Raw genomic sequence first — 13,082 nt, 5'->3', positions numbered from 1 at the left:
ACACACAATATTACAAGGAGTTTCAGCTTAATGGCCTCTCAAAAAAAGCAGTATGAAGTGTAGGTAAGTGACCAGTTCGAATTCATAATTTCAGTATGGTTCACTAATGACTATCAGCCAGGTGAAGCTTTTTCTGACAAGCTTCTTGCCACTCACTGGAGAACCACAGCATTTACTTGGCGCAGTTGCAAGAGGAAAGCACCTCCATGATCTTTAGCATGGTTGCTGGTGAATGCTGATAACACAGAGCAGTATTAGCTTGCATGTAGACATGCAGGAAACAAGTAGAAATATGCAGATCATACGACACCAGATAACTGTCACCTGTCTAGTGAAGATGTGTGCTAAATAAAGTGTGAACAAATGAATAACAGATCGCTTTACAGCTGGGATTGTGGGAAGAGCATGGTCACATGCTCACAAATGGCTAATGGCAGATGCGGGGCTAAAATTGCAACTTTTGCCATAGAAACATTTCCTACATTTGTTTATTTTGGATTGCTGGACGTATAAAGAAGCTCATCACCAAGTTTGGTAGCAATCAACGCAGTAGAAAAAAAGAAAATGAATTCTCTTCTCATGACAGTGGCACACGCTTGCTGTAGAAAGCACCCATCACCCATGAACACTCTATTCAAGACATGGCCGCAGAGTGGGCAAGAAACCGAAAACAGAGTGAATACCAGTGTTAGACAGCTTGATTTTCGTGCATTTTAATCATGAGAGACCTTCCATCAAGAATACAGCAGACTGCAAAGTAAAAACTAAAAAAAGAAAGGCATAATTGTGGCTGCGGCACCCTTGTCTGCGAACGCAGACTAGGGCGCTGGATTGCTCTAAAGGTGAAAAAAAAAAAAAAAAAGGGAAACGACTCGAAGCAACTGCCGCAAAGCAGGTTTGAATTGAAGCGGGCGCTCCAACCCATACAGCAGGGCACTTTAATTAATTATTTTTGGACCTAAAATAAAATAGAAGTGTCTAAACATGTCTGAAGTGTCTAAAAAGTGTCTGGAAACAGTAGAAATTACTCTAACTATGGCACCGCCACCTACCACTAGCACCAATTAATGTATAATGGCAATGATTAAAATTTCAGATACCGTACAGTGTCTTGAGCTTGAAATATGCACGCGATGCTGCAAACAAGGTGGCCATGAACAAAGCTGAGACCATGTCAACTAGGCATGAAACCGCAACTTTAGTTTCAGGCTACTGATGAACCGGTGTCGGTTAGGCCTAGCAGCCTAAGCAGCTGGCAGAGTAGCTGGTGTCAAGCCATTGCGGGAACTTTGCAGTCAATATGATCGCGCACATAGACCTTAATGGTGAAGACTGGACATATGGGCTAGACTGACAACCGTAGTAGTAGCGGAGTATGGATCCAAGTGCAGTCCCTTCCATGGTGGTGGCGGCGGTTTGGCTTGGTTAGACTGCAGTCAGCAAGCCAATGTTAAAATTAAATTCTGATTTTCTGCGCCAAGCCAACGACACCATGTGATAACACCAATAGAACTGTTTCCTACTCACAGTGGTGCAGAGCACGTGTGTATGTCATTTATTGTTCTCGTGCTGTGCCAAAACGCCAATGAGTCATGAAAATACTATGCAGGAGACTTTTTGCTGGCCCGCTGGAGGCATCCTGCTTGTGTTTCCTTTGCATAGATGTGATCAAAATATTTTTTTTCTACCAATATCTTTGGGTATGCTTACAACAAATATCCAATATACGTATGGATGAGTGCATATTTGAAAACAAGGAGGGGGTGGAAGAGAGTAAATAGGACAATGTTCACTCTGTTGCATTGTCCTATTCACTCGTTACTACCATGGTGTTCATCTTCAAATGTGTGCTCATTGATCTTCTTTACATATAAATAGCGAACTCATTTACAAAACAGTGTGTCACTCACCTTCTGAACTCGATTCTCGTTTCTGCTCCGTGCAGTAGCGAGCTTCGACCAAATGTGCTTCCATTCTCTGGCATACATTGATCAGGGCATTGATTCGGCTCTCCTTGCTCTGTGTAGACAGAAGGAAGCAACAATGATCAAGCTTTTCTGGTCAACTCTTTATTGAGATATTTATTTTTCTGCTAAAATGCGTAGCATGGCAGGTTAAATTTCAGGGCATGCAATAAGTAGACTGTATTACTGTATCAAAAGGACATACTTAACCTTCATCAAAATATTGCAATGACTACCAAGAGCACTTTTGGAAGTTTGGATAGGTGCAACTACTAGTGGTGGAATCCATCCAAACATTCATCTTGTCAGTCTAGAAGAAAAAGAATTCCTGAAGAAGTCCTTTTCCGAGGAACTCTGACTGGAAAAACAATTCCCAGACAGGTAAGATGTTGAGGCTTTTTAGAATCAGCCTAAAGGCTGTTCGAGACGATCACATGTTACCTATGGCCCAATTCACAAATTGTCTTTCTTATGAACACGCATGAATGGGCATTGTCTCAAAGCAAAATAGGATTCCTCCCCAACCCTCCGTCGTTCACTCATGATTAGCTTCTGTTTAGCTAGTTTCTGACATACGGCGTCAGTAGCACGGCTGCGCTGCAGAGGCAGAGCCAAGTGATGGGAAATTCTAGTGAAGTTATAAATTGTTGGCTTGACTGGTGGCTCCTCTCTTCTTTAGATGCGTGGAAAGGTTTAACCTTGGTGGCCACTTTACATTCATTCATTCATTGATTCTTTATTTACAACATATTTTACAAAATACAAAAGCATTACTGGACCCATAGCCATTGGCTAGTCCCGGGTCCATAGTCAACTTAGGGTATAGAACGCAGCACGCGAGCAAACAAAACAGACATAATACATAACAATGAAATTGGCATGCACAACTTGAGCAATTGACATGCAGAACTTAGGCAGGAATGTAAATATAAAGAAGTGTACTTTTATCGACAGTACTTTTCAAAAAAGTATTTTCTCACAGCAGACCTAACGTTATGGGCTTCTTTTATGTGTATTGGCAGAGAATTCCAAATAAGTGCGCCGTTAAATTCCACGAGCCTTTTCCCATACAGATTATGACATGGAGGCAGATTAAAACACTGATTAGTTGCAGCTCTTGTATTTTGTAATGGGATTTTAAACAAAGTAATTGGAAGTAGATTATTGGTTTTGATAATACTATGAATGACCTCAGCAATTTTCAATTCATACAATGCATGCACTGGCAACACATGCAATGAGCTATCAAGTATGTACTGGATTGTGTACACCTAGAAGAAGTGATAATTCGTAATGCACGTTTTTGCAGACAGAATACAGGATCAAGGTAAGTTATAAAAGTGCTACTCCATGAATCAATACAATAAGATATGCGCCTCTGAATGAAGGGAAAGTACAGAATGCGTAGGACAGGATATTCGAAACATTCATGAGCCTTAAGAAGAATATAACATCAGTAAACAAGCTTGGAACAAAGGTGTTTGATACGAGTTGTCAATTGCATGTCTGAATCAAAGAAAATGCCTAAATATTTGTAGGAGACAAGTTGTTGTAGTTTTGTACCTCGTAATGATATGTCCAGTATTTCAGTATAGAGTTTTTTCTTCCTGGAATGAAAAACTGTATACTTGGTCTTACTAAGATTAAGGGTCAGTTCATTGGACATGAACCACTTAAAAACATTATCTAACTGCATTTAATTTATCCTGCATATCAAGCAGACTGTCTCCAGTAAATAGACGAGTGGTGTCGTCCGCATACATCAAAGCCTGTGAATGCCAAAGCGTTGCAGGGAAATCATTTGTGTAGAGTGAGAAAAGCATGTGCCCAAGAACGGAACCGTGTGGCACACCAGTTAGTATGGTTCGTGAAGTAGACGTATAATTTTTAAGCATTACTTGCTGCTTGCGGTTACTGAGGTAGCTTCAAAGCAAGTTCAGGATTTTGCCCCTAAACCCTAGATTGTTAATGTTGTTCAGTAATATACGATGGTCAACTGTATCGAAGGCCTTTTTCATGTCGAGATAGACAACAACCGCAATTTTGTTCTGCTGGAGAGCCGTATTCAGTAGGTGTGTTAGGATGAAAACAGCGGAAGAAGTAGATTTCTGAGGTCTGAAGCCGTGTTGGTGAGGGCTCAGTATATTGCATTTGGATATGAATTTGTTTATGTGCACAGAGAGTATCTTTTCAAAAACTGTGTTGATAACGCTATTAATTGAAATCGGCCGATAACTTGACGGATTAGAACGATCTCCGTCCTTATAAATCGGAATTACTTTTGCTATTTTTAATTCTGAAGGATATATTTCGGAATCAAGGGAGTGATTAAATAGGTGAAGAAAGGGACCCGCTAATATGTCAATGTTGTCCTTAATTAGCTTAACAGGTATTTGGTCAAGCCCAGCTGCCTTAGTTCTTAGCCCATTAACAACTGCTATTATTCCATCCACTGTGATATCCTCAATTACCATAGTATTCACCACTGATTGGATAGACTGCGTACATTTGGTGACTTGAGGAAGTTGGTTTGCTAGTTGCGGTCCTATATTTACAAAATGCTCGTTAAATTCATCAACTGTTTCCTGATCAAGTACATCAGGCAATATACGCTGCTCTGAACGAAGCCCTACTGCTCCTGTTACAATGCGCCAAATTTTACCTGTGTTGCCCTGAGCATTAATGATAAGAGAATAGTAGTATTCTTGTTTTCTTTTACGCAGTAGAGATACCGACAGATTCCTGAAACGCCTAAACTGGCTTAGATAATAATTATTGGTTTTAGCACGTTTCCACTCCTCATGCCATTTTTCCTTCTCCTTCAGTATGCGTAGGATGTCGTGAGTCATCCATGGGCATATAGGCGCAACATATCGACCCGAGGACTTGTGTGTGGTACACTCTGCAAGATGGCACTCTGGACAACTGTAAAGAAGTTTGTATATTCTAAGTTTATGTTGGTATCATAGGCAACAAAGAAGTTTACTTGCTGCAAGTTCTCGCGAACCAATCGATAGTCAATCTTTTTCTGCGGCTCATGACCAGATATGTTCGCAGTTATCTTTCCTTGGATTTTAACCGCAACATATATGGGTATGTTATCGGCTAGTGGATCTAGGTAAGTTCCGGCCCATCTGTTACATGTGATGGTCGTAAGCGCATGGTCTATTAAAGTGCTAGAACTGCCTGTGATACGCGTTGGCTTTGTTATAAGACTGCATATGTTATATGACTGTAGAAGTATGGCGTAATTGTTAGTTTCTCCAGAAACATCTACTTTAAAGTCTCCTACAATTACAACACAGTTACCTTTTTTAGAGGTTAAGGTTTCTATAATTGATTCAAGTTTCTCAACGAAAATTGAAACAGCAGAACCGGGAGGCCGGTACACCCCACCGACAGTTATACCCCACTCATTTTTTATAAAATGTGCCTCAATTGCAGGGTCACTGATAGTAAGGGCAGGAAGAACTTCAAAACCAATACTTTCTTTAAAAAGAAGGCAACACCACCTCCTCGTGCCCTTGAAACCCTTGGCAGAGAGGAAAGTTTGTAGCCTCGTATAAATAGCAGTTCTTTATCCTTGAGCCAGGTTTCCGTAATAGTGATCAAGTCGAAAAGAAAAGTGTGCTGGGGTAGGTAAGCACTCGGTAAGTTAAGAGTTTTTTTGACACTGCGCACATTGCAATGAAAAACTGAGAATACATCTTGGTGCTTTATCAATTGATCAACTTGATCCCATCTAGAAGTCATGGTGAAACAGAAAAACAAAAATAGGATATGAACAGAAAAAAAAAAAAACTACACAATTTGAGCCAGATCGCTCTCACTTTCAATTCTCAACACAGTTGAGGTTTCTGTCTTCCTAATGAGGATCTTTCCTTGCGAAACCCAGGCAAACTTCCATTTTTTCTCTAGGCGCAGTTGACGCGCTTTGCTCAACAGTACTTTGATCTCAATACAGAGATGCTCATTAAAATAAACCAGATTGCTTTCTTCGAAGACAAGAACTCTTGTGGTAAGCCTTGCCTTTCTAGCTACAGAGAAGAACTTATCCCGCACAGCATGAGTGGAAAACCGCAACACAACATTAGGTCTATCCTTGTCCTTTGAACGGACGCGGTGCACAACGTCAATGTCGTCTTCAGAGACATCGACACCCACAAATGTTGCCATCTTTTCCACTGACTTACGCAGATTTTCATCAGGCACCCCTGGTATGCCTTTTATTTCTACGTTCTGGCTCCTACTGTATTGCTTTAGCTTGATAATTTCTTTCTTAGCTTCCACTAGGGCCTTCTGCATCTGCTTAATTTCATACTGGCATTGAGAATTCTGCGTTTTGACTTTGGTCACCTCGCGATAGAGCTCTACGACATCCTTCTTGAACTGCTCAAAACTCTCATTCATGAAACCCACAGCCGCTCGTATTCCCTCTAGTTCAGAATGGATATCAGTGTTTGATGTTCGCATGGCTGCAATTTCATTCTTCCTGTCAGTTGCGAACTTGTCAAGCTTCGCTAGTACGTCGGTTAACACTTTCACAATCTCTTTTATGCTATTGGATTGTTTTTCACCAAAAGCCGGAAACATTGACATTGACATTGATTCAGGGACGGAAGCGGCCAAGGGAGCTTTGGAGCAGGAATTGTTCATATTGGAGCAGGAGATGCACGTTGAGGAGCGTGCTAGGTAATGCTCAACATGAGTGAAATACAGTCAAATCAAGAAAATATGTTCTTTATTAGACCTTGCCGAATACAATTAGGTTATGGCGAATTATTTCTGCGGAAGTCCGCAAGGTGGAGGAAAGTCCAATTAAGGAAAAAAAAATAATGTCATACACCCGGCAAAGGAAACCCATATTTGTTCCTCGGAAACCACTATTAAGTTATATACCAGATGTGCCAACTAAATGTGGCCAAGAAAAAAAAAATAACTAAGGGATTTATGCGAACAGCACCCATTGCATGTTGATAGGCTTTTGTTAATGCTAGTCAAGAGCCTTTTTTTGTTGTTGTGCACAAGCAACTATTAGTAAAGTTTAATTAGATAACATTAATTACCTCATTTATTGGCTAAGGATATTCGATAATACAAATTCTAGGTTACTTTAAACCCAGTTATCGCTCATGTTTCAACATTCTCCACAACTTTTTCATTGACATCTCATCGATTAGGTAAGTTCATAAAGTTAGCCAATTAGACATATTCGTGCACAATGAACAAGAAATACTGACCGGGAAAACAACATAAAATAAACGCTGTTCGCGTAATGCCATCAGTTATTCTTTAAATTTTTGGTGGCATTCAGTTGGCATAGCAGAGTACCACAGAATAAATGCAAAGTTACTTTGTTGGTCATTGCATGTTTGCCAGCATTCCACATAAGTTGGCGAGAAGAAAAAAATCTCTCACATTTATGAAAGGCACCAACGGAAAAAGAAGTGTTCCGTGGCTTTGCTATCAGCGCCGCCGACCAATAGTTTGCACAAGCTCGATTATTAGGGCTGTCCATAAAGTCAAGAGAAAACTGATGTCGACCGATGTTTTGAATGCCAAAAGAAACAGTTTCTTAAAATTTTTGGACTCAATCTGCGCAAGTCGGATCATGAACATCATTGCCGCGAACGCAATTTCTGTCACTCGCATATTATATGGCCACCATTCGGCCGCTACGGTAGACTAAAACCGAAACTTTACATCCTCGGTGTTTGCTTTGAGGCCGAAAAAGTCTTGTATGGTGTGGTTGTGCAGAATATAGAGTACCTGGAGTGCAAATTTGAGTGACGATTATGGTTGCCATTGGATATTTCTGGTCAAGAAGTTTCACGAAAGCAAGCAGCTCGTTTGTCAGCATGCCGCACTACCATCCCAGTAACCGACCACGGTGCACATGCAAAATATATTCTTAACGTTACACGCGTGGTGCTCGCCATTAATCGACGCAGATTTACCAAGAGGGCGTACAAGCGAGCCTTAAAATGTATACATTACGACAGACCGTACGACTTATTCATTCAGCTAAGAGCACAGCTTTCTTTCCCGATTGCCCCACAAAAAGAAAGTCAGTTCAAATCACCTTAAGCTGGTTCGAATATTACGCAAGCATGTAAGACTTATATAAAACATTTGTAATGCATTGTACAAGTATAGCACAAAGTATTTTTGTTCTCCTGCCAGCCGTTACAACGTGCCTCTAAACCCACACTCCAAAGACACCGATGCTGAAATGGATTACTTAAGCTTGGCTTCTAGGGCTAAATGCTAGCCAACACACGAATAGGTGCTTGTCACTGAAAACAAACATCTCGCAAAACTTAGCGACTTCATTCCAAGTTAGTGTTTTGGTGCAAGTTGGCACAGCTCGGTGGTTTGGTGCAAGATGGCGCAGCACTTCCATCCCTGTTGACTAAAACCTTCCTGATAAACAATTATTTCAGCAGGAGACATTGCATCAAATATAATTTTCACAGAACTTCGTTGCACAATGCAATTAAATGTTAAAGGCACTTCTGCGGTGCTAAATTGTATTGGGAGAAGATGCACACCATAGAAATTACTGACAATTCACAGCACTGACCAGCAGCTGCTCTTTGTGGATGGCGTCCATGCGTTCAAGCTGCTCCTTGAGGTCACGAACCTTAGCGTCCTGAACAAAGAGAAAGGAAGATGATTACATCATCTAAATGAACAGAGGTGTAACAATGACTGTTGTACAATAACTTCCGTACCCTGCTTGAGAGAGTTGCCTCGAGCTGCTTCACCTCGCAACTTAGCGATTCCACCTGGTTCTGTTTGGTTTCCAGCTGGTGCTTTATACCTGAAAAGCAGTATAAAGACAGTTCCGCTTCCCTGTTGGTGAGGTCCTCTGGAATTTCATTTCAAAGGCTTAACTACAAGACCACTTTCAAAACTAATGCTGGGCAAAAATTAATTTTAGTCACACGTGCCAAAACAGGGTGGCAATGGTTATCAAAACTGTGGTGGTTGTGTGTTATACACACAGCATGAAGTGCATGCAAAATAATTCTGAAAACTACACAAATGCACCAGATGTCCACCCTCCATCCTCTCACACACACGTGTGCACACACAAATCACATGAGATGCACAAGTAATTACGGTTTCAAGAACAAGTTTACAGCCACGTTTTTGGCAATGAGGCACTGAGGAAAAGGACACCATAATGTTTGGCCCAGCATCGCTGTAAGAGCTGTAAGAGCAGTTACTGTAAGAGCAGTTTCTGTTGAGGTCTCCCACAGACTCCCATTGCACGGATGCAACGAAAATTGTTATTGCCTGACATGGCAGCAGATGGCCTGCCTATGCCTGCCTGCTTCAGGTCGCTGGACTGGCGTCGGACAACACTCTGTGCAACAAAAACAGGCACAGAACACGGATTCCTCACAGTTTTTCCATTCTTTCCCCCATAGATATCAAAATTCTGATGAGTGCATTGTCATGTCCACAGTGAATGTGAAATAAATGTGAAAACCACACACCCCATCTGCTGGAAGATTGAGTTCATTGTGATGGACCTTTAGTTACTAAGCAGCTTATGCTCAATGCTAGTTCATGAAAGGTCTCAAGATTAGGCAAAGAAGTATTGCAGTGAAAAGCACACTACAGTCCCTTACAAAAATGAAACAAGAATTCAATGTGCCACTCTGCAGTATGACACTTTGCGGCACATTTTCTCTCTCATTACATAGCATAGAGCTATACGTCAAGAGTTTGTGCAGTATGTTAAAAAATTACTTTACAAACTTTAGGATACATTATTGTGGCCGCTTTCAAAATACTCCCCATTAGAGACAATGCACTGGTTCCACCTCTTTTTCCATTGCTAGAAGCACCCACGAAAGTCCTCTTATGTTAAGTGCAGCAGCAGCAGCGCCATTTCCTTTTGAATCGTTGTCCCATCCACTAACCCGGAGCACGAGTTTGTATTTTGGGAACAAAAAAAATTTGCAGGAGGCTAAATCTGGGGAGAGTGTTTCTGCACACTTGTGTGCCAAGAACTCGCACATTATCAATGCAGAGTGCGCAGGGGCATTATCGTAGTGGAGATTCCAGCGGCCCTCTTTCGACATATTTGGTCGCACGCGGTGAACACGATCTATCAGGCGCTTTAGGACATTCACGTAGAGAGATGCGCTGACAGTTTGACTTTCAGGTACAAATTCATGGTGCACAACTCCATGGCTGTCAAAAACCATGATAAACATGACTGATTTCTGCTTTGTTCTTGCATGCTTTTCTTGTCCTTGGCTCATCTTTCTTTTTCCACTCCTTCTGCTGTGACTTAAGCTCGATGACATATTCGTAAACCCAAGCTTTGTCGCTGGAGGCGACCCTTCCCAATTATCGCTGCTGTCTGTCTGTGGTTTTACAACCTATGCAACATTTGACGAAACTTTTGCTCAGGAGTCGGCGCATGTTTCAGTGCCATCTTGGTGCAAACCTTTTCCATTTCAAAAATGTTAAGCCAAAATCCGGTGAATGGACAAATGTCAAAACCAAGTGCTTCTGATACCATCTCTAATAGCCACTCGGCGGTCACTGAGCACAAGAGAACACACACAATCAATGTTTTCATCTTCGGAGGTGCATGCTGATCTTGCATCACCCTTGGGGTCTTCACAGCCTTCCTGAAAACACTGGACCCACTCAAACACAGTTCCTTTCTTTAAGCCATCCTTGTGATAGGCCTTTTGCAAGATCTGATGAATTGCTGCACTATTCTTGCCCAATTTTATAAGAAATTTGACACTGATCCTTTGCAGGGTTTGCACAGGTCTCAAAAGAGACAGAAATTCGAGGATATTCGAGGATTTTCAAGGCCCTGTCAATAAAGGGTGCACAGAGACATCGTATGTAGCAACTTTTTACTATAACAACGTTTTCAATACACTACATCTAAACTTAGAGATAACAAAATGTGTAAAATTGGCACTTTACTTCATCATATTAAAATTGGACCTTTTATGCAAATAATTACAGTTGTCGATGCATTTTTCTTGCACTGAAGGGGACATAAAGCTTTTTGCATCACTGCGCAACCAGAAAAATAAAGGAATTTCATGATGAAAAAGGCATTTTCTTTCATTTGCGGCTGTTACATTGCCTGCAGTGGGATGACTTTGTGCCTGCCAAAGATTAACTTCAAAGATAAAGTGTGGTTGTGTGAAAAAGAAAAAGCGAGCTGCTGCACCCGCTTTTGTGCCACGCAACCAATGCGGCAGGATTTCGCTACATTGGCAGCCTCGCACGCCTTTCTCCGGTCTCGCTTCCACTCTTGAAACACGAGTCCAACAGCACCGACAGAGAAGGGATGGAAGGGAGACGGGAGAACGTGCGAGAGGGTGCGACTGTGACAAAGTCGTGCTGTGCGGAGTCAAGAAATTCAAGGGTTTTCAAGGGACAAAAAGAATTCCACGACTTTCAAGGGCCTTGAAAACATACTTTTGAATTTCAAGGGTTTTCAAGGATTTCAAGGACCTGTGCATACCCTGCTTTGTTCTGTCTATTTTTCGATCTACATTTGGACAAAGACTAAAAATGAGCTACCTAGACACAGCTGGAAGGGGGTTAACCGAGGGGCCCAATTTTTTTTATTAGACATATCGTAAGAAGCCAACAAACACTGACACCAAGGACAACATAGGGGAAATTACTTGTGCTTAATAAATGAAATGAAGAAACGATAAATTAATGGAAATGAAAGTGGATGAAAAAACAACTTGCCGCAGGTGGGGACCGCACCCACAACCTTCGCATGTAAGTCAATTTGGTAAACAAGTCAACAATGAATTAATTAATCACATCAGAGTGAGCTGGTGCTAGTTGCATGACATGAGTTGTTCGATGATGGTACTTATGAAGGCGTACCACCTACAAATACTTGTTAACTTTCTTTAACTCTCCTTGCAGAAAATGGAAAAATCTATGTCAGTCACCCTTTTTTTCTTCCTATATCCAACCATTCATATTATTACTATTAACTACTATTACTTACAAAGTTACATGACCACAACATTTCTGTTAGTGAATCAGTGAGATTATCACTTAAGCATATAAAATGCTCTGAAATTTGCCAAATGCATTCATATTTCTACTTTAGGACCTTTCGATGAAGGCTCCATACGGCACTAGTGTGAGGACAGCGCAGATATGCCTTATAAGTGATTGACTTCGCTTGCTTTGTTGCAGAGTGCATATGTTCCGACATGCTTACAAACACACATTCTCCAAATGGCGTTGCCAGTCACCATATTTAATCATGCAAATCAAGTGAATCAGTATTTTTGTTTTGTTTGCCTAACAATGGACCAGTAAGTAAAGCATTAGTGAGGTGATAGGGTCAACAATTGCAAAGTGCCTCATTCATCAAGGGGAATCTTCTCCAGGAATCTTCTTCTGCATGAATTTTTCAAAGCAGTTTTGTATGAGCAAAATTGCAAAGATCAAAACGGTACCCTCTAAGCTTTTCCACTGCCTATCACACTGCAAGCTGCAATGCACAAAGGAATTTGCACCTCTGTGCATTTGAATGCACAGAGGTGACAGAGGAATTTGCTCTGTCCACTGTAGCTTGACTATGCTTCACTTTTCATATTTAATGCCTCTGTGTTTTCACTCTTTTTACAGGCAAGGAATTTAGTACGTATGAAATAAAGATTTGGGCATTGTTGTGTAGCAACTACTGCAGATGACGTCGCACAGAAAACCAATGAGTTTGCTCACACCTAGTGATGTCACTGCCCCAAACTACGCAGGATGCGCAAAAGGGGTAGATTAACACGTGGAGGTGTTACTTCAACAAAGAGGAATGCAACCTTTTTTTGAAAGTTTGTTTATAACTTACAGAATTTGCATAAAGCCCTTCAAAATTGGCCTCCAATGTTCACCAAGCGACTTCTACTAAATCAGTGTGTTTTGTGCAAAACCAATGAAATTGGCTTGGGTGCTTATCAAAGCAGTTTGATCAATATAGCCATCAAATACCTCCGTGGTATCATAGTGCTGAAAGAAGTTTGGCGGGGATTTAATAAAGTTGCAGCAAAGCACAACTACCGATATTTAAATTTTACTTATAGAGTTTGACATCTCGAA

At 41.2% G+C, this 13,082-nt stretch overlaps 1 protein-coding gene across 1 annotated transcript in view; it reads right to left on the bottom strand.

Annotated features, from left to right (window-relative positions):
• Nucleotides 1-13,082, bottom strand: part of Tsc1 (tuberous sclerosis 1 protein hamartin) — a 106,894-nt gene that overhangs the window by 902 nt on the left and 92,910 nt on the right. Inside the window, exons 18-20 of the mRNA XM_050195503.2 lie at nt 8,699-8,787; nt 8,548-8,616; nt 1,911-2,019 (exon numbers count right to left, since the gene is read on the bottom strand). Of these exons, the coding sequence (XP_050051460.1) occupies nt 1,911-2,019; nt 8,548-8,616; nt 8,699-8,787 (267 nt within the window). The remainder of the gene's footprint in view (nt 1-1,910; nt 2,020-8,547; nt 8,617-8,698; nt 8,788-13,082) is intronic.

This window comes from Dermacentor andersoni, chromosome 1, assembly GCF_023375885.2.
Source record: "Dermacentor andersoni chromosome 1, qqDerAnde1_hic_scaffold, whole genome shotgun sequence".
NCBI lineage: Eukaryota > Metazoa > Arthropoda > Arachnida > Ixodida > Ixodidae > Dermacentor > Dermacentor andersoni.
The sequence above is the reverse complement of the archived record's forward strand: the minus strand, read 5'-3'. Positions and strand labels throughout refer to the sequence as shown.